The 22,598-nt window shown below is 39.9% G+C and overlaps 1 protein-coding gene across 2 annotated transcripts in view; it reads right to left on the reverse strand.

The window, feature by feature from the left end:
* LOC133554208 (uncharacterized) overlaps positions 1 to 22,598 on the reverse strand; it is a 67,029-nt gene that overhangs the window by 15,035 nt on the left and 29,396 nt on the right. For both annotated transcript variants that reach the window (XM_061902677.1, XM_061902676.1), the window contains exons 10-11: positions 13,465 to 13,555; positions 9,505 to 9,591 (exon numbers count right to left, since the gene is read on the reverse strand). In XM_061902677.1, coding sequence (XP_061758661.1) covers positions 9,505 to 9,591; positions 13,465 to 13,555 — 178 coding nt within the window. The remainder of the gene's footprint in view (positions 1 to 9,504; positions 9,592 to 13,464; positions 13,556 to 22,598) is intronic.

Here is a 22,598-nt window from a genome sequence, read left to right on the forward strand (position 1 = left end):
ACACTGATGGAGGGAGCTGCCATGCAAGGCGCTAACCAGCACCCATCAGAAGCAAGGGTGAAGTGTCTTGCTCAGGACACAACGGAGGTGACGAGGTTGGTACTAGGTGGGAATTGAACCAGGGCCCCTTGGGTTGTGCACGGCCACTCTGCCACTGCTCTACGTCGTCCCTTTTATCAACAATATCCTGAAACGCCGCCGGCTTGGCTGGGCCCGAGCTCACCTATGATGGACTGATGCAAAGTGCAAAGGTGTTCTGTGGTCTGACGAGTCCACATTTCAAATTATATTTGGAAACTGTGGACGTGGTGTCCTCCAGAACAAAGAGGAAAATAACCATTCGGATTGTTATAGGCGCAAAGTTCAAAAGCCAGCATGTGTGATGGTATGGGGGTGCATTAGTGCCCAAGGCATGGGTAACTTACACATCTGTGAAGGCACCATTAATGCTGAATGGTCCATACAGGTTTTGGAACAACACATGTTGTCATCCAAGCAACGTTATCATCGACGCCCCTGCTTATTTCAGCAAGACAAGTGTTACAACAGCGTGGCTTTGTAAAAAAAGAGTGCGGGTACTTTCCTGGCCCGCCTGCAATCCAGACCTGTCTCCCATTGAAAATACGCCACGCATTATGAAGCGTAAAATATGACAGCGGAGACCCCGGACTGTTGAACGACTGAAGCTCTACATAAAACAAGAATGGGAAAGAATTCCACTTTCAAAGCTTCAACAGTTAGTTTCCTCAGTTCCCAAACGTTTATTGAGTGTTGTTAAAAGAAAAGGTGATGCAACACAGTGGTGAACATGCCCTTTCCCAACTACTTTGGCACATGTTGCAGCCATGAAATTCTAAGTTAATGATTATTTGCAAAAAAAAAATAAAGTTTATGAGTTTGATCATCAAATATGTTGTCTTTGTAGTGCATTCAATTGGATATGGGTTGAAAAAGATTTGCAAATCATTGTATTCTGTTTATGTTTACATCTAACACAATTTCCCAACTCATTTGGAAACGGGGTTTGTATTTTAAAACCTTCCATCGGACAAGTTGGAAGCGGCGTGTCTCGTTTGGTGGAGCGGCCGTGCCGGACTTCACCCTTGCTCCTGACGGGTGGTGTTTAGGGCCTTGCATGGCAGCCTCTGCCATCAGTGTGTGAACGGGTGAATGTTGAAATAGAGTCAAAGCGCTGAGTACCGTATTTTCCCGCACTTAAAAATCCTTTCGTTTTCTCAAAACTCTCCAGTGCGCCTTGATATATGGAATAATTGTGGTTGTGCTTATAGACCTCAAAGCTATTTTGTTTGGTTAATGGTGATATGATAAGTGTGACCAGTAGACGGCAGTCACACATAAGAGATAGGTGTAGACTGCAATATGTCTCTAGTAAACAACACCAAGAATTGTTGTGGAGGGAGACCGTGATATGGACTTAGACTTAGACTTAGAAAATCTTTCTTGTCCCCCAGGGGCAATTTGATTTGCAGTTGTAGTCATTAAAAACAAGGTTCAACAGTAAAAACGAGGTATCCATCCATCGATTTTCTACCGTTTATTCCCTTTTGAGGTCGCGGGGGGCGTTGGCGCATATCTCAGCTACAATCGGGTGGAAGGCGGCGTACACCCTGGACAAGTCGCCACCTCATCACAGTAAAAACGAGGTATAACAGTGAAAATGAGGTACAACAGTAAAAACAAGGTACAACAGTAAAGAAAACGAGGTACAACAGTAAAAACAAGGTACAACAGTAAAAATGAGGTACTACAGTAAAAATTAGGTACAACAGTAAAAACGAGGTACAACAGTACAAAAACGAGGTATAACAGTGAAAACGAGGTACAACAGTAAAAACGAGGTTCAACAGTACAAAAACGAGGTACAACAGTAAAAACGAGGTACAACAGTACAAAAACGAGGTACAACAGTAAAAACAAGGTACAACAGTACAAAAACGAGGTACAACAGTAAAAACGAGGTACAACAGTAAAAAAACAAGGTACAACAGTAAAAACGAGGTACAACAGTAAAAATGAGGCACAGCAGTAAAAACGAGGTACAACAGTAAAAACAAGGTACACCAGAAAAAATGAGGTGCAACAGTAAAAACGAGGTACAACAGTAAAAACGAGGTACAACAGTACAAAAATGAGGTACAACAGTAAAAACGAGGTACAACAGTAAAAACAAGGTACAACAGTAAAAACAAGATACAACAGAAAAAATGATGTACAACTGTAAAAACGAGGTACAACAGTACAAAAACGAGGTACAACAGTAAAAACAAGGTACAACAGTACAACAATGAGGTACAACCGTAAAAACGAGGTACAACAGTAAAAAAAACAAGGTGCAACGGTAAAAACAAGGTACAACAGTAAAAACAAGGTACAACAGTACAAAAATGAGGTACAACAGTAAAAACGAGGTACAACAGTAAAAACGAGGTACAACAGTAAAAAAACGAGATACAACAGTAAAAACGAGGTAAAACAGTAAAAATGAGGTACAGCAGTAAAAACGAGGTACCACAGTAAAAACAAGGTACACCAGAAAAAATTAGGTACAACAGTAAAAACGAGGTACAACAGTAAAAACGAGGTACAACAGTACAAAAATGAGGTACAACAGTAAAAACAAGGTACAACAGTACAAAAACTAGGTACAACAGTAAAAACAAGGTACAACAGTACAAAAACGAGGTACAACAGTAAAAACGAGGTATAACAGTGAAAATGAGGTACAACAGTAAAAACAAGGTACAACAGTAAAGAAAACGAGGTACAACAGTAAAAACAAGGTACAACAGTAAAAATGAGGTACTACAGTAAAAATTAGGTACAACAGTAAAAACGAGGTACAACAGTACAAAAACGAGGTATAACAGTGAAAACGAGGTACAACAGTAAAAACGAGGTTCAACAGTACAAAAACGAGGTACAACAGTAAAAACGAGGTACAACAGTACAAAAACGAGGTACAACAGTGAAAACGAGGTACAACAGTAAAAACGAGGTACAACAGTACAAAAACGAGGTACTACAGTAAAAACAAGGTACAACAGTACAAAAACGAGGTACAACAGTAAAAACGAGGTACAACAGTAAAAAAACAAGGTACAACAGTAAAAATGAGGCACAGCAGTAAAAACGAGGTACAACAGTAAAAACAAGGTACACCAGAAAAAATGAGGTACAACAGTAAAAACGAGGTACAACAGTAAAAACGAGGTACAACAGTACAAAAACGAGGTACAACAGTAAAAACAAGGTACAACAGTACAAAAATGAGGTGCAACAGTAAAAACGAGGTACAACAGTAAAAACAAGGTACAACAGTAAAAACAAGATACAACAGAAAAAATGATGTACAACTGTAAAAACGAGGTACAACAGTACAAAAACGAGGTACAACAGTAAAAACAAGGTACAACAGTACAACAATGAGGTACAACAGTAAAAACGAGGTACAACAGTAAAAAAACAAGGTGCAACGGTAAAAACGAGGTACAACAGTAAAAACAAGGTACAACAGTACAAAAATGAGGTACAACAGTAAAAACGAGGTACAACAGTAAAAACGAGGTACAACAGTAAAAAAACAAGGTACAACAGTAAAAACGAGGTAAAACAGTAAAAATGAGGTACAGCAGTAAAAACGAGGTACAACAGTAAAAACAAGGTACACCAGAAAAAATTAGGTACAACAGTAAAAATGAGGTACAACAGTAAAAACGAGGTACAACAGTACAAAAACGAGGTACAACAGTAAAAACAAGGTACAACAGTACAAAAACGAGGTACAACAGTAAAAACGAGGTACAACAGTACAAAAACGAGGTACAACAGTAAAAACAAGGTACTACAGTAAAAAACAAGGTACAACAGTAAAAACGAGGTACAACAGTAAAAATGAGGTACAGCAGTAAAAACGAGGTACAACAGTAAAAACAAGGTACACCAGAAAAAATGAGGTACAACAGTAAAAATGAGGTACAACAGTACAAAACGAGGTACAACAGTAAAAACAAGGTACAACAGTACAAAAATGAGGTACAACAGTAAAAACGAGGTACAACAGTAAAAAAAAGGTACAACAGTAAAAACGAGGTACAACAGTAAAAACGAGGTACAACAGTAAAAACAAGGTACAACAGTAAAAACAAGGTACAACAGAAAAAATGATGTACAACTGTAAAAACGAGGTACAACAGTACAAAAACGAGCTACAACAGTAAAAACAAGGTACAACAGTACAAAAACGAGGTACAACAGTAAAAACGAGGTACAACAGTAAAACGAGGTACAACAGTACAAAAACGAGGTACAACAGTAAAAACAAGGTACAACAGTAAAAATGAGGTACAACAGTACAAAAATGAGGTACAGCAGTAAAAACGAGGTACAACAGTAAAAACAAGGTACAACAGTAAAAACAAGGTACAACAGAAAAAATGATGTACAACTGTAAAAACGAGGTACAACAGTAAAAACAAGGTACAACAGTAAAAACGAGGTACAACAGTACAAAAATGAGGTACAACAGTAAAAACAAGGTACAACAGTAAAAACGAGGTACAACAGTACAAAAATGAGGTACAGCAGTAAAAATGAGGTACAACAGTAAAACAAGGTACAACAGTAAAAACAAGGTACAACAGAAAAAATGATGTACAACTGTAAAAACAAGGTACAACAGTACAAAAACGAGGTACAACAGTAAAAACAAGGTACAACAGTAAAAACGAGGTACAACAGTAAAAAAACGAGGTACAACAGTAAAAACGAGGTACAACAGTAAAAACAAGGTACAACAGAAAAAATTAGGTACAACAGTAAAAACAAGGTACAACAGTAAAAATTAGGTACAGCAGTAAAAACGAGGTACAACAGTAAAAACGAGGTACAACAGTAAAAATGAGGTACAGCAGTAAAAACAAGGTACAACAGTAAAAACGAGGTACAACAGAAAAAATGAGGTACAACAGTAAAAACGAGGTACAACAGTACAAAAACGAGGTACAACAGTAAAAACGAGGTACAACAGTAAAAATGAGGTACAGCAGTAAAAACAAGGTACAACAGTAAAAACGAGGTACAACAGTAAAAACGAGGTACAACAGTACAAAAACGAGGTACAACAGAAAAAACGAAGTACAACAGTAAAAACGAGGGACAACAGTAAAAACGAGGTACAACAGTAAAAACAAGGTACAACAGTAAAAACAAGGTACAACAGAAATCATGAGGTACAACAGTAAAAACAAGGTACAACAGTACAAAAACGAGGTACAACGGTAAAAAAAACGAGGTACAACAGTAAAAACGAGGGACAACAGTACAAAAACGAGGTACAACAGTAAAAACGAGGTACAACATTAAAAGCGAGGTACAACAGTACAAAAACGAGGGACAACAGTAAAAACGAGGTACAACAGTACAAAAACGAGGTACAACAGTACAAAAACGAGGGACAACACTAACAACGAGGTACAACAGTACAAAAACGAGGTACAACAGTACAAAAACGAGGTACAACAGTAAAAACAAGGTACAAATACATAAAATACATAGTGTTCATACTGTAAGTACTGCACTTATTACACACCAGCTGTTTGATTGCAACGTAATATTGTTTTTCGGAGGTGTGACGCTAATCAGTAGCATGTATATGTCCAATGTGGTTTTCACATTTTTCAAAAATCAGGACCCTGGCTGTACTTTCAAGCACTTTTCTAGCAGATAAGCACGCATAGTTGGCGATGAAAATTGCCGGCCTTGAAAACTGCAACATTACTTAGAGACACAGCCGGTTGAATTTGCTGTAAATCATGGGTGTCAAACTCCTTTTCGTTGAGGGCCACATCGCACTATGGCTGCCCTCAGAGAGCCATACCATGAATAATGTATGAACATAAATGTACAAGGATTGGCCTCATGATATGATTACACAATCGCCTATGCATTTGAGCACTGTACATTTTTTTTTTACAGACATATCTGTAGACTGGCAGCTCATCTTAGAATGTATGGTGTCTTTTTTCCAGCAAAAAAAAGGTACCACCGTTTTTTTATGCTGAAATTCTGGCAAGAGAGCGGCCAATTTTTTTTTACCCTAAAACGTATGGCTGTTGTTGTTTTAACGATGTATTACTGGGAATAGAAAATTGGTTGGTAGAGTGGCCGTGCCAGCAACTTGAGGGTTGCAAGTTCGATTCCCGCTTCCGCCATCCTAGTCACTGCCGTTGTGTCCTTGGGCAAGACAATTTACCCACCTGCTCCCAGTGCCACCCACACTGGTTTAAATGTAACTTAGATATTGGGTTTCACTATGTAAAGAGCTTTGAGTCACTAGAGAAAAGCGCTATATAAATATAATTCACTTCACGCTACAATTGTTTTTTTTAACAGTAATATTCTGGCGACTGAGAACCATGTTTCTATTTGGGTTGTTTTTTTTTACTCTAAAATCTATTGCCATTTTTACAATTTAATGGCTAACTTGCTTCAAAATCACAAGTAAATCGGATATTTTATGGGAACAAAACAACTTTGTAATATACAATCTTTCGTATGTTGTTTAGATATGCTATATAGATACAGTGGATTGGATTGAATTTATGACATTTTTCAACCCAAATATCGAATCTACTGTCGCAGTGTGTTGTTGACGAACCCCGAGATGCAGAGAAGGCGGCAGGCATTGTGCGGGAAAACGTTATTTCATCGTCAAAAATAACGAAAAGAACACAAACCAGGAACTAGGTATAGCCAAAACTGAAAACAGGAACCAGCAAACAGAAAAACTGGAAACAGCTAATGGATACAATTTAAACACGAGACAAAATAGCTAGGAGAAAGCAAACTACAAATAGCTAACAAGAACAGCTTACCGTTACGACGACAGCGACAAAGTAGTAGCACGACAAGTAGTAGCTGTAAAGATGTCGACAATGACAGGTAGTGGTGACATAGACACGGCAATAATCCAGCACTGACTCTATCAGTGTGTGAATGTGGAAGTAGTGTCAAAGCGCTTTGAATACCTTGAAGGTAGAAAAGCGCTATACAATTACAACCCATTTATCATTTATTTAAATAGTTGACTGGCTGATTGACACCAGGTGTGGCCAGGTGCCAATCAGCCACAGCTGAGGGGACACAGCACTCAGGGAGACAAACAGGAAACAGAACCAAAATAAGAGTGCTGACAGGAAACAAAATCAAACGCAAAGGAAAAACTAAGACATACACCAGGGGTCGGGAACCTTTTTGGCTGAGAGAGCCAAGAATCCAAATATTTTAAAATGTATTTCCCTGAGAGCCATATCATTTTTTTTTTCAACACTGAACACAACTAAACGCGTGCATTTTTAAGTAAGACCAACATTACTAGAGTATAATAGGTCTCGTATTCTTTGTAATAACGTTGATATTCTGAAGCTAACTGTGGAGAGGTGCGAAGCGGGGTGTGCCAGGACCGGCCTCGAAATCAGCGACAGGTGCGTAGACGGCCCACCTGGGCCTTGTTATCTAATCACCTGTCGCTCTGTTATAAGCAGCAGCCAGGAGGAGAGACGGGGTTGGGGCTGGGGCTGGAGCCAGAGCGCGAGCGAAAACGAAAGAGAAAAAGACAATTGCTGGAAAGCAACTGAGAGACTTATTGAAAAATAAAAAAATGTCGTAACCCTGAAACCGGCTCTCATGTCGGTGCTTGGTGGTCTGAAGAACCCCCAAAAGGGCAAGCCCTAAAAAAAACAATAATTAATAAATCATGCAATTTCTTGAACAAGTGCGGTAGAAAGAAGGATGGATGGATTCAAATGCATGAGCATGTTTAATATTTTGAACGTTATTTTTGATTACAAGTGGAATTAGTCATTATTTATTGTGTTAAGCAGTGTTAGCTCAGATTTATCCGAGAGCCGGATGCAGTCATCAAAAGAGCCACATCTGGCTCTAGAGCCATAGGTTCCCTACCCCTGACATAGACCAAACTGTCAGGTACAAACCTGACACCTTTGGTTCTTCTCTGTTGTCAGAAGGTGCACGAAAGACAAGTCAGAAAAGAAAACCTACTCAGTGGTTATTAGAGTGTCCGCCCTGAGATCGGTAGGTCGAGTCATACCAAAGACTACAAAAATGGGACCCATTACCTCCCTGCTTGACACACAGCAACAAGGGTTGGGATTGGGGGTAAAATCACCAAAAATTATTCCCGGGCGTGGCCACCGCTGCTGCTCACTGCTCCAAAGGTGTTGGTTCAAATGCAGAGAATAATTTTGCCACAGCCAGTGTGTGTGTGACAATCATTGGTACTTCAACTTTAACTTAAAAAGAAGACGAGCTAGCCTGCAACGTTTAAAGCCAATAAGCAAAGATCCTCTATAACAGGGGTCGGGAACCTTTTTGCCTGAGAGAGCCAAAAAGCCAAATATTTTAAAATGTATTTCCGTAAGAGCCATATAATATCTTTTTTTTACACTGAACAAAACTAAACGTGCATTTTTAAGTAAGACCCACATTTCTAGAGTATAATAGGTCTCATATTCTTTGTAATAACATTGTTATTCTCGAGCTAACTGTGGAGGGGGCGTGGCCTGCTGGCCTGCAGCAAACTGGGGTGTGCCAGGACCGGCCTCGAAATCAGCGACAGGTGCGTAGATGGCCCACCTGGGCCTTGTTATCTAATCACCTGTCGCTCTGTTATAAGCAGCAGCCAGGAGGAGAGACGGGGGTGGGGCTGGAGCCAGAGCGCGAGCGAAAACAAAAGAGAAAAATACAATTGCCGGAAAGCAACTGAGAGACTTATTGAAAAATGAAACAATATTGTAACCCTGAAACAGGCTCTCATGTCGGTCCTTGGTGGTCTGACAAACCCCAGGAGGGCAAACCCCACACTAACCAAGAATAAATAAATAACTTCTTAGCATTAACGCAAATTCTTGAACGGGTGCGGTAGAAAACCGATGGATGGATTAAAAATGCATGAGAATGTTTTATATTTTGAACATTATTTTTAACACTGTGATTACAAGTGGAATCATTCATTACTTATCATATTAAGCAATGTCAGCTAAGATTTATCCGAGAGCCAAATGCAGTCATCAAAAGAGCCATAGGTTCCCTACCCCTGCACTATAAAGACAGAAGGCTAATCATGTTTTTTTTTTTTGTAGCTAGAGTGAGGATCACTCTAGCTACAAAAAAAAAAACACAACTATATTTATTTACCTTGCTTTATCTGTCTTTATGAAGACTTCCCGGCGGATGTTAACTGTGCATTTCCTCGCGGTAAGTAATAAAAAGCCCGAGCTCGACTTGATTAAGAGCATCTTTGTCCTCACTCATCAAATCAAGCGTCGCCTTAAAAGCGTTGGCGTTTGGAACAAAAAAAAAAAAGCATCAAAATCAAAATGCATTAATAGAAGGAGCTTTTAGGCACACTCAACGACTAAGAATTGGCTTTTTTTTCCTTTTTTTTGTAGGTGTTGCTGCACTTACAGGCTGCAGGTCACTCATGCTGGTGGGAAGCTCTCTGAGGGTCAGCAGCAGGTCCAGCTGTGTGCCCAAGTACGGGATGTCGCACATCTGCAACAAACCACAGGAATGTCAGGTATGTCGATAACTGATAACACGAGTTGCAGCGGTGTGGCCGTCAGGGGCCAGCGAGGCCTTCTCTGCAGGCCTAACATCACCACAAGTCATGATCATAAATAATGATTAAAGTATTCATATTCTCTTTATGTCATAATATGCTCCTTCTAATGCTGTTGTTTTTAGGTTATAGAGGTTTTATCCAGTCAGAATGATATTTAATTGTTTGTGTAATTTGAAAGTTTCTACCAAAATATTGGTATCGGGACAACCCAGATTCCTAGTACATTATTTACATTATTAACACTTTAAAGGACGCAACAAGTTAAAGTGACCAATGATTGTCACACACACACTAGGTGTGGTGAAATTTGTCCTCTGCATTTGACACATCCCCTTGTTCACCCTCCTGGGAGGTGAGGGGAGCAGTGAGCAGCGGCGGTGGCCGCGCCCGGGAATCATTTTTGATGATTTAACCCCCAATTCCAACCCTTGATGCTGAGTGCCAAGCAGGGAGACTACGGGTCCCACTTTTAGAGTCTTTGGTGAAATTTGTCCTCTGCATTTGACCCATCCCCTTGTTCACCCCCCTGGGAGGTGAGGGGAGCAGTGAGCAGCAGCAGCTGTGGCCGCACCCAGGAATAATTTTTGGTGATTTAATCCCCAATTCCAACCCTTGATGCTGAGTGCCAAGCAGGGAGGTAACAGGGCCCTATTTTTAGATTCGTTGGTGAAATTTGTCCTCTGCATTTGACCCATCCCCTTTTTCAAACCTTGGGAGGTGAGGGGAGCAGTGAGCAGCAGCAGTGGCCACTCCCAGGAATAATTTTTGGTGATTTAACACCCCCAAACCCAACCCTTGATGCTGAGTGCCAAGCAGGGAGGTAACAGGGCCCTATTTTTAGATTTGTTAGTGACATTTGTCCTCTGCATTTGACACATCCCCTTTTTCAAACCTTGGGAGGTGAGGGGAGCAGTGAACAGCAGCAGTGGCCACCCCCAGGAATAATTTTTGGTGATTTAATCCCCAATTCCAACCCTTGATGCTGAGTGCCAAGCAGGGAGGTAACGGGGTCCCTTTTTTAGATTCTTTGGTGAAATTAGTCCTCTGCATTTGACACATCCCCGTTTTCAACCCTTGGGAGGTGAGGGGAGCAGTGAGCAGCAGCAGTGGCCGCACCCAGGAATAATGTTTGGTGATTTAACACCCCCAATTCCAACCTTTGATGCTGAGTGCCAAGCAGGGAGGTAACGGTGTCCTATTTTTAGATTTGTTGGTGAAATTTGTCCTCTGCATGTGACCCATCCCCTTGTTCACCCTCCTGGGAGGTGAGGGGAGCAGTGAGCAGCAGGGGTAGTCACGCCCGGGAATCATTTTTGGTGATTTTACCCCCAATTCCAACCCTTGATGCTGAGTGCCAAGCAGGGAGGTAACGGGGTCCTACTTTTAGAGTCTTCGGTGAAATTCGTCCTCTGCATTTGACCCATCCCCTTGTTCACCCCCCTGGGAGGTGAGGGGAGCAGTGAGCAGCAGCTGTGGCCGCACCCAGGAAGAATTTTTTGTGATTCAACCCCCAATTCCAACTCTTGATGCTGAGTGCCAAGCAGGGAGGTAAAGGGGTCCCACTTTTAGATTGTTTGGTGAAATTTGTCCTCTGCATTTGACCCATCCCCTTGTTCACCCCCCTGGGAGGTAATGGGAGCAGTGAGCAGCAGCGGTGGCCACGCCCAGGAATATATTTTGGTGATTTAACCCCCAATTCCAACCCTTGATGCTGAGTGCCAAGCAGGGAGGTAAAGGGGTCCCTTCTTTAGATTATTTGGTGAAATTAGTCCTCTGCATTTGACACATCCCCTTTTTCAACCCTTGGGAGGTGAGGGGAGCAGTGAGCAGCAGCAGTGGCCACGCCCAGGAATAATTTTTGGTGATTTAACACCCCCAAACCCAACCCTTGATGCTGAGTGCCAAGCAGGGAGGTAACGGGGTCCTATTTTTAGATTCGTTGGTGAAATTTGTCCTCTGCATTTGACACATCCCCTTTTTCAAACCTTGGGAGGTGAGGGGAGCAGTGAGCAGCAGCAGTGGCCACGCCCAGGAATAATTTTTGGTGATTTTAACCCCCAATTCCAACTCTTGATGCCGAGTGCCAAGCAGGGATTCAATGGCTCACATTTTTATAGTCTTTGATACGACTCGGCCGGGGTTTCAAACTCACAACAAAAAAAGACATAAAAACTGGACCACAGTTATCAGAACCAGGTAATTTTTAAATGTTGCAAAAAATTTGAATTTATTATAAACAAAAATAGGCAGCACAGTGTACCGGGGTTTAGTGCATGTGCCTCACAATACTAAGGTCCTGAGTTCCATCCCGGGCTCGGGATCTTTCTGTGTGGAGTTTGCATGTTCGCCCCCCTGACTGCGTGGGTTCCCTCCGGGTACTGCGGCTTCACTCACACCGCCAAAGACATGCAACAGGCGCGGCCACTGCTGCTGCTCACTGCTCCTCTCACCTCCCAGGAGGGTGAACAAGGGAATGGGTCAAATGCAGAGGACAAATTTCACCAAAGACTCAAAAAATGGGACCGGTTACCTCCCTGCTTGGCACTCAGCATCAAGAGTTGGAATTGGGGGTTAAATCACCAAAAATGATTCCCGGGCGCGGCCACCGCTGCTGCTCACTGCTCCCATTACCTCCCAGGGGTTGAACAAGGGGATGGGTCAAATGCAGAGGACAAATTTCACCAAAGGCTATAAAAATGAGACCCGCCTTCCGCCTGAATGCAACTGGGATAAGCTCCAGCCCCCCCCCTCGGCCCGGAAAGGGACAAGCGGTAGAAAATGGAGGGAAAATGTCCCTCGTATTTTTGACAAATTAATAGAATGACAAATGACACAATATGTTATATGTCAGCAGACTAATTAGTAGCCTTTTTTTGTTGACTTACTTCTAAAAGACATGTTGTCTAGTATGTTCACTATTTTATTTAATGGCAAAATTATTCTTTGATTGCAATAATAAACATACGTTTCATGTATCCAGAGATTTTTTTTGTTAAAAAAAAGCCAATAATAAACATTTTTTTTGTGGTCCACTGTAATTTTGAAAGTTTATGCCAAAATATTGGTATGGGGAGAACCCTAATTCCTAGTACATTACTTACATCATTAACACTTTTAAGGACGCAACAACAACAACGAAAAGATATAAAAACTAGAGAGCAGTTATCAGAACTCGGTCATTTTTCAATGTAGCAAAAAATTGAATTTATTGTAATAAAACAAAACAATTATTAACACACTGAAAACTGGTTTGTGGGTACTGCTATCCATTCCACATGTACCAGGAATTGGTACCGTATCGGTTCAAATGTGAACGGTCTGCATCCCTACTTTTGACCTGGCTTGTAAACGATAAAACTTGTTTTTTTATAAATGAACGTTTCCTGTTTTTCTGGGTTGTTGTCACGTTAATGCAGCCGTAAAATCCACTAATAATAGCGAGGAAGCCCCAAAAATTGAGGATTTATATGAAAAAGCCAGCCTGCTGTTCATCCCCCATCATCAATTACATGCTCCAGCTTTAGCAGGATGTTCCACCTTCTAATCTTTTATTTTAAAGCACTGGGTCTTTGTGGAATATTCCCATGTTTGCTTTAAATGCGGCAGCGATTGGAATGTTTTATTGGCGCTGACAGCCTGCGGCTCGTCACAGGTCACATTTGCCTGCGGGGAAGATTCCCTCGCCCTCGTCTTGAATATTAAACCTCCTCACGTTTGGCGTCACTAAAGACATTGTGGGATGTTTGTGTTGGCGCCACACATGCACAAAGGATGTTGAGGTCAGATGGTAAGTGGCGTTCTACCTCCATCATGTACTGGTCCACGATGTGCAGCTCGCTCACCACTCCTTTGTAGGACTGGTACATCTCCACGTCCTCCTCCGTGGGAACGTACCTGTCAATCATCACCGCCATCATTAGCAGTCTCACACGTTCGTCACACCGTGTGTCGTGTGACATCTATCGCCACCGTCGTCATTCTGACGGCGTTCATCCACAGTCACATTCCACATTTTTGGCCAACACTTCTTAAATCGTATCTTTGAAATTCAACCCAAGACTGGGTTGAATAACTAATAAACTAGACAGATTATTAGTTATTTTGGTAGGTAAGTAGTTGTTAGTTTGTTCTTAAATAAAGAAAGTTACTTAAAAGAGTGCATGAAAACTGTAGTTAGTTGCTTTGAATAGTTGGTTACTCCAAGTTGTCTCGTAAGATAACTGGTTTAATTGATCGTTTAGTTTTGCTGATTATTTTCTTGCTTTGTCGGATTGTTGGTTTGTTTGTTATTCAGTTGACGTTTACTGAGAAAATCAGTTTTTACCTTGAAAATCAACTTTTATCTTGAAAATCAACTTTTACCTTGAAAATCATTTTTTTTCTTGAAAATCAACTTTTACCTTGAAAATCAACGTTTATCTCGATCAGTTTTAATCTTGAATATCAACTATTACCTTGAAAATTAGTTTTTACCTTGAAAATCAACTTTTATCTTGAAAATCAGTTTTTACCATAAAATAAAATGTCATCTTCAAAAATAATTTTTTACCTGGTAAATCAGTTTTTACCTTGAAAATCAACTTTCACCTTGAAAATCCGTTTTTACTTTGAAAATCCGTTTTTACCTTGAAAATTAACGTTTACCAATAAAATCAGTTTTTACCTTGAAAATCAACTTTTACCTTAAAAATTTGTTTTTACCTTGAAAATCAACGTTTATCTCGATCAGTTTTTACCTTGAAAATCAACTATTACCTTGAAAATTAGTTTTTACCTTGAAAATCAGTTTTTACCTTGAAAATCAACTTTTATCTTGAAAATCAGTTTTTACCTTAAAATAAAATGTTATTCTCAAAAATCATTTTTTTCCTTGTAAATCAGTTTTTACCTTGAAAATCAACTTTCACCTTGAAAATCCGTTGTTACCTTGAAAATCAGTTTTTACCTTGAAAATCAACTTTTACCTTGAAATCAGTTTTTACCTTAAAAATCAGTCTTTACCTTGAAAGTCTGTCCACCTTGAAAATCAACTTTTACCTTGAAATCAGTTTTTACCTTGAAAATCAGTGTTTACCTTAAAAATCTACTTTTACCTTGAAATCAGTTTTTACCTTGAAAATCAACTTTTACCTTGAAAATCAGTTTTTATCTTGAAAATCAGTGTCTACCTTGAAACTCTGTCTACCTTGAAAATCAACTTTTACCTTAAAAATCAGTTTTTACCTTGAAAATCAGTTTTTACCTTGAAAATCAACTTTTACCTTAAAAAATTAACTTTTACCTTGAAAATCCGTTTTTACCTTGAAAATCAACTTTTCCCTTGAAAATCAGTTGGCAATGAAAAAATGGTTAGCAGGTAGCTTATCATAGTTGATCGATTGGTTATCTTAGTTAGTTAGTTAGTTGTTACGTTGGTATGTTAAAACATTGCCTGTATAGTTATTTGTTTGGTTAATTTGTTGGCTGGTTGGGTTAACAGACTGTTAATTGGCAGTTTATGTTGTTGGTTAGTTATGTACTTAATTAGTTAATTGTTGGGCAGTTAGCATATTTGGAATTTCTGCACAGTCTAGTGAGAATGTTACTAAAGACAGTTAGTTGGTCAGTTAGGTGGTTTCTTTGGAGAGTTGATTAGTGGTTTAGTTTTCCTGATTATTTTGTTGCTTTGTCTGTTAGGGTTTAGGCAACTATCTAACCGTTGAAAAATGGTTAGCTGGGAGCTTTTTATAGTTGATCTATTGGTTATCTTGGTTAGATAGTTGCTCGTTGATTGCTTGTTAGTTCATCGTGTGTATTGTATCCGTCCGGGAAACATAGGTGTGGAGTATACATACAAGTTAGTTCATTTGTTGTTTTGGTAGGTAAGTAGTTGTTAGTCTAGTGAGAATGTTATTAAAAGTTAGTTGGTCGGTTGGGTGGTTCCTTTGGAGGGTTGATTAGTGGTTGGTTGGTTAATTTTGAACCTCCATATACAATTGAAATACGTCACAATCAGACAGTCCGGTACCCCATACTCTCTGAGCACTCCCCACAGGACTTCCCGAGGGACACGGTCGAATGCCTTCTCCAAGTCCACAAAGCACATGTAGACTGGTTGGGCAAACTCCCATGCACCCTCAAGAACCCTGCCGAGAGTATAGAGCTGGTCCAAAGTTCCATGACCAGGACGAAAACCACACTGTTCCTCCTGAATCCGAGGTTCGACTATCCGGCGTAGCCTCGTCTCCAGTACACCTGAATAGACCTTACCGGGAAGGCTGAGGTTTTGAAGCCGAGTGTCTACAAGTTTTACTTTTTAAAAGCAAAACTGCTGGTTAGTCACGGTAAAGTTAGAACTAATAACAAGGTTCTTGTATTGGACGTCATTAGATTGTGCTTTTTGTACCTAATATTGTGGGTTCCACCTGGTAAAGTGGAACCTGCTTACGTCGACCTCCCCGGACCGGCTGCCTGACACGACATAAGCGGTTGTCGACATAAGCGGTCAAACATCTAAAGTCTGCTTGTCCTGAGTTTGACCTCTTCTACTGGAACACCGGAGTACCCGTGTGCTCCTTTGCTGCCAGACTTCCTCTTCCTGTCCGTTGCGGGGTTGCGGACGTTATTGCGTTTTAAAAAAATTTTTTATACGAGGTTGTTTGTGCCTGCCAGCGCCAGGCTCCAGCACACATGAATATTGCAGCACCTGTTAGGAGAGTTTCTTTTTGAGACCGTATTCCTCCGGCGCACGCGGGGATGTTTTAAAATATATATTATGTTTTCATAGAATAAATAAAGTCTGTGCGTTAGATCAGTGGTAAACCCCCACAACCACCACCACCACCACGCGGTGAGTTACTGTGAGTAAGGAGCCACTTTCACAGTGACCTTCCCGTGGGCATGTCGATGGCTTCCAACACTGCAAATATCCACAAATAAAATTTTAATCAACACACGGCTGTCGGTTAAAAAAGCCGTACTTCTGCTTTTTGGCATTAGAACTTTGCGAAACTCTACAAATGTAGCAACTTTCGCACAGGAGATTTTACATTTTTTTAAATGCGCTTTGCACACAAACACCCGTTAGATGCCGTCTAACGTTACGTCACTGTGTGCCATACATTGACTAATGTAACGTTATGTGTAGGCACCTCATGCAACCATGATTAAAAAAAAATTACTCGACAAAAAGTATGAATAAGGTAGCGAACTGCAGTGGACGCAACAGATTGTCGTGTTTGCAATGACGTTATAACCATAGACGTCTTATAAGTAGACGCAGCATTGGCAGGTGTGATGCGAGAAATTGGGCCTCCATCTTGAAGTGGTGATGAGGAGCCGGCGAGCAGCCTAAACTGACAGTTGACAGGTAGAAAACAACAAAGGTGGGACCAAGTCATTGTTTTGCAAGTCACAAGTCTTTGCCCTCAAGTCCCGAGTCAAGACAGGCAAGTCCCGAGTCGAGTCCAAAGTCAAGACTGGAAAGTCTCAAGTCCTGCATTTTGAGTTTCGAGTCCTTTCAAGTCCTTTTAACCACCGACTAATGTACATACATATATTGTGTATGCTTCTAAAACGCTGTATTTATTTATTAAAATAAGTGCATTTGAAATCGCAGGGAAAAAAAATTGTGCCCACATTGCACTTCGTAATAGTACTATTAACCAGTCGTTTTAAACATTTAACTCATTCCTTTACAGAATAAACACAAGTGCAACTGTATTCGTTTGCACAAAAGTGTTAACATTGTATTTTTCACGGCATATTGCGTTGGAACTAGTGTCACAGCAGTTTCTATCCTGTTCTTACCTTATCTCATTGATCTCATCTCATACTGTATGTGTGTTTATGTGTGCGTACACATGAAAAACATAACTAATACATGAACTTAACGATGAACAGAATTGTACTTTTTAGATGTCAGGGCCTTATGCAATATGTACACATGTTCTTAATATAGTATACACTTTAACTGACCTTTATTTGACTATGTTTGTCTTTTTGTAGGTGGCTAAAATATGCTGTGTCTAATGTTAGGTTACTGTGTGTGATACATTGACTAACGTAACGTTATGTGTAGGTACCTCATGCAACCCTGCTTAAAAAAAAAATCGATTGACAAAAGTATGAATAAGGTAGCAAACTGCAGTGAATGATCAGATTGCCATGTTTGCAATTACGTTATAACCATAGACAACTTATAAATAGACGCAGCATTGGCTGGTGTGACGCGAGAAATTGAGCCGCCATCTTGAAGTGGTGATGAGCAGCCTAAACTGACAGTTGACAGGTAAAAAACAAAGATGCCGGGCTGGTGGTCAGCGTTTACATTCTCAAATGAGCGGACTGTAGAAAATAGGAATCGGGGGATTAATGTTCCCAAGTAAGATTTAACATTAACGTACTATTGGTTGTATTTTGTGAAAAGAGTATTACCACAGAGTTGAGAAGGAGCAAAGATCTTCAATATTTCCAGTCTAGTGAGAATGTTACTAAAGACAGTTAGTTGGTCGGTTAGGTGGTTCCTTTGGAGAGTTGATTAGTGGTTTAGTTTTGCTGATTATTTTGTTGCATTGTCAGTTAGTTGGTTTGTTAATCATTCAGTTGGTTGTTGTTGGCAATTGAAAAATGGTTAGCTGGGAGCTTTTCATTGTTGAACGATTGGTTATCTTGGTTGGATAGTTGCCCTTGGTTGCTTGTTAGTTTATCGTGTGTATTGTTTCCATCCGGGAAACATAGGTGTGGAGTATACATACCAGTTAGTTTATTCGTTATTTTGGTAGGTAAGTAGTTGTTAGTCTAGTGAGAATGTTATTAAAAGTTAGTTGGTCGGTTGTGTGGTTCCTTTGGAGGGTTGATTAGTGGTTGGTTGGTTGGTTGATTTTGAACCTTTATAGACAATTGCAATATGTTACATCACATAATGCCTCTTTACAACATGTTAGTGATTAGATTTTATGTTAGTTGGTCAGTTAGTTAGTTACAATAGGTGAGTTAAGTATGTTGTTTAAAACCTGCCTATTATGGTTGGTTGGTTGATTTGTTCATTGATTGGTTAGTCAGTTGGCTGGTTGATTTAACTGATTGTTGATATGCAGGTTATGTTGTTGGTTAGTTACGTACATAGTGAACTGTTAGCCAGTTAGTAAGTTGAGAATTTTTACACAATCGAGTAAGAATGTTACCAAAGAAAGTGAGTTTGGCCTATTGGGTGGGTACTTTGGGGAGTGGATTTCCGGTTGGTTTTTCAAGTTATTTGGTCGGTTAGTTTATTAGAAACGGGTTGGTTGGTTCATTTGTTCATTGATTGGTTAGTCAGTTGGCTGGTTGATATTTGTATGTGAAGATCACAAGAAAATCTTCTGGGTGAGGATGACCCCCCTACATGGGGTTTGGTTTACAGACTTTCAGCCCCACCTAAAGCATCTCTCCAAGGTTTCTCATTGTCATCCAACTGGGTTGAGTTTTTCCTTGCCCTGATGTGGGATCTGAGCCGAGGATTTTATTGTGGCTTGTGCAGCCCTTTGAGACACTCGTGATTTAGAACTATATAAGTAAACATGGATTGATTGATTGATGATTTCTGTGATTTGGGGGGGCGGATAAATTTGTCTTCTGTTCTTATTCAGGAAACATTTTTTCTGAAAATAAAGTTGTTGATTGGGGGAAAAAAGGAAAAGTCAATTACGAGAAACTTGTATATTTTTTGTACGAAAAAAAAGGAAGCCATTTTTGGGGTGTAATGTTTACAAGAATAAAGTATTTTGTCGACGTAAGAAAGTCTAAATCTAAAAATAAACATTTGTCAAATTTATTTGAAAAGTATATTTTCTAGTTATAGGGAAAATAACTGTTTATTTTCGTTAATTATTTCATTTGAGTCACACATTAAGGCCATGTCTACACTAAGTCGTTTAACCCCTTAAACCAGTGGTCCCCAACCAACGGTCCGGGGCGCATTTGAAACATGAATTAATTTATAAACTACAGCATTTTTTCCGACTTAACTTTCACCTGTCCCACTAAACCAGGGGTGCCCATTACGTCGATCGCAAGCTACCAGTCGACCGCAGGGGGTGTGTCAGTCGATCTCCAGCCAGGCTTTTAAAAAAAATAGACCTAAAAATTAGTGATCATCAATCTTCACCAAGACGTCACTTAAATGACATTCACGGTACCGGAGGGTCTTGTGAGATGACGCTGGCTGCTGCAAGATCATTATTATTAAAATATGACCGAGAGAAAGGCGAGAAACACTTTTGATTTCAACAGACTCTCACGCCGTACCTTCCGTCAAAACTCTAAAGGCCGACTGCACATTTCCTATCTTCACAATAAAAGCCCTGCTTCATGCTGCCTGCGCTAACTAAATACAGAGTCTCGGAAAACTGCCGTGCACAAGCGATCCCTCAGAAAGCTGACGTGCACATCACTTGTGCACGTCAGCTTTCCGAGACTCTGTATTTAGTTAGCGCAGGCAGCATGAAGCAGGGCTTTTATTGTGAAGATAGGAAATGTGCAGTCGGCCTTTAAAGTTTTGACGGAAGGTACGGCGCGAGAGTCTGTTGAAATAAAAAGTGTTTCTCGCCTTCCTCTCTGTCATTTTTTCATAATAATGAACTGGCAGCAGCCAGCGTCATCTCACAAGACCCTCGGGTGCCGTGAATGTCAATCAAGCAAGCTACGGAATTTGCCGCCAATGTTTTTCTTGAAAAGTGTATGGAAGCTGGATGAATTAGATGCCAAAAACCAACTACTTTCATGTGGTATTGTACAGAAAGGACAACTTTTTTTTCTCCTCCATTTGAAAATGTGGGCGTTATCATCATTACTGTCTGATTCCAATCAATGCAAGTCATCAGAATCAGGTAATACACCAACTTATATTCCTGTCTTTGTGAAAGAAAGACATCTATATGTGTTACACATGCTTGTATTATCATTAAACACATTTAACTTGTTTACAAAAATGTCTCTTTCATAAATAAATAAATATAAATGATATATATAAATGAGGTAGATCCCCTCGAGTTGGTCAATTGAAAAGTAGCTCGCCTGCAGAAAAAGTGTGGGCACCCCTGCACTAAACAAACTAATAAGCTTGTTGATACAACTCTGTTGTTCTAGTCCAGGGGTGTCCAAAGTGCGGCCCGCAGGTCATTTTTTAATGGCAAACAGGTGGAATGTAACAATAAAATGTTAATAAAACAAAACTGCCATGCAGGCTGTTTCTGTCTTTAAAAAATAATAATGAACAATAAAAAATGTCGTTAAGAATTATTGACCTATTCATGGCTCCAATAAGGTCACATTAAATATTCCACTTTGAGATATTTTTGGGGGGGAAATGTTGCATATTTTGTGTTTGCTGTATACAAAATTGAGCTGTTTTTTTTATTTAAAGAAGGGCCTAAAACAAACAAACAAAAAACATAACCAACATTACAACTTATGTCGCTATGGGCGGCATAGCTCGGTTGGTAGAGCGGCCGTGCCAGCAACTTGAGGGTTGCAGGTTCGATTCCTGCTTCCGCCATCCTAGTCACTACCGTTGTGTCCTTGGGCAAGACACTTTACCCACCTGCTCCCAGTGCCACCCACACTGGTTTAAATGTAACTTAGATATTGGGTTTCACTATGTAAAGCGCTTTGAGTCACTAGAGAAAAGCGCTATATAAATATAATTCACTTCACTTATAATTGACGGATATATCTGAAGTTGATCTTGAGATTATTGTGTTAAAAGTAAACGGTAAAAAAAATATATATAATTTATGTTTTTAAAGGACCCTTTTTGATCCCAATATAATTTTAGTGTGATTTGTTTTTAAGTGTCATTGCTTAAAAAATAATAATGAATTAAAATCAATGTTGTTATGAGTTATTGGCATTTTTAAGGCTCCAGTTATTATATAATCTCAAATATTCCACTTGAAATAATATTGGGTGAAAATATTGCATATTTTGTGTTTTTTTCCATTAAAAACAGTGTTTTCTTTGACAAAAAGAGCATACAACTTAAATATTTAAAAACGTTATACTGACAGATGGACCTAATCTTGACCTAGAGCAGGGGTAGGGAACCTATGGCTTGGGAGCCAGATGTGGCTCTTTTGATGACTACATCTGGCTCTCAGATAAATCTTAGTTGACATTGCTTAACACGATAATTATGATTAATTCCGCTAGTAATGACAGTGCTAAAAATAACGTTCAAAATATAAAACATTGTCATGCATTTTAATCTATCCATCCGTTTTCTACCGCACTTGTTCAAGAAGTCGCGTTAATGGTAAGAAGTGTAATAAGTTTTTTATTTATTATTGGTTAGCTTCAGAATAACAATGTTATTAAAAAGAATAAGAGACTTATTATACTCTAAACATGTTGGTCTTAATTAAAAATGCACACATTTAGTTGTATTCAGTGTTAAAACATATTTTATGGCTCTCACGGAAATACATTTTAAAATATTTGGCTTTCATTGCTCTCTCAGCCAAAAAGGTTCTCGACCCCTGATCTAGAGTTTTAAAACTTGAATAATAATACAAATAATAATATTGAATAATGACACCTTTTTAATATGTTTTTGACCAAAAACCTTTGGCGTCCCTGGGATCAAGCCTAAGTGGAGGCCTAAATGTATATTTTTTATACATACAGTATATAGTATTGTTTTAAAAAATATCCATCCATCCATCCATCATCTTCCGCTTATCCGAGGTCGGGTCGCGGGGGCAACAGCCTAAGCAGGGAAACCCAGACTTCCCTCTCCCCAGCCACTTCGTCTAGCTCTTCCCGGGGGATCCCGAGGCGTTCCCAGGCCAACCGGGAGACATAGTCTTCCCAACGTGTCCTGGGTCTTCCCCGTGGCCTCCTACCGGTTGGACGTGCCCTAAACACCTCCCTAGGGAGGCGTTCGGGTGGCATCCTGACCAGATGCCCGAACCACCTCATC

Source organism: Nerophis ophidion, linkage group LG06 (genome assembly GCF_033978795.1).
Source record: "Nerophis ophidion isolate RoL-2023_Sa linkage group LG06, RoL_Noph_v1.0, whole genome shotgun sequence".
Lineage (NCBI taxonomy): Eukaryota > Metazoa > Chordata > Actinopteri > Syngnathiformes > Syngnathidae > Nerophis > Nerophis ophidion.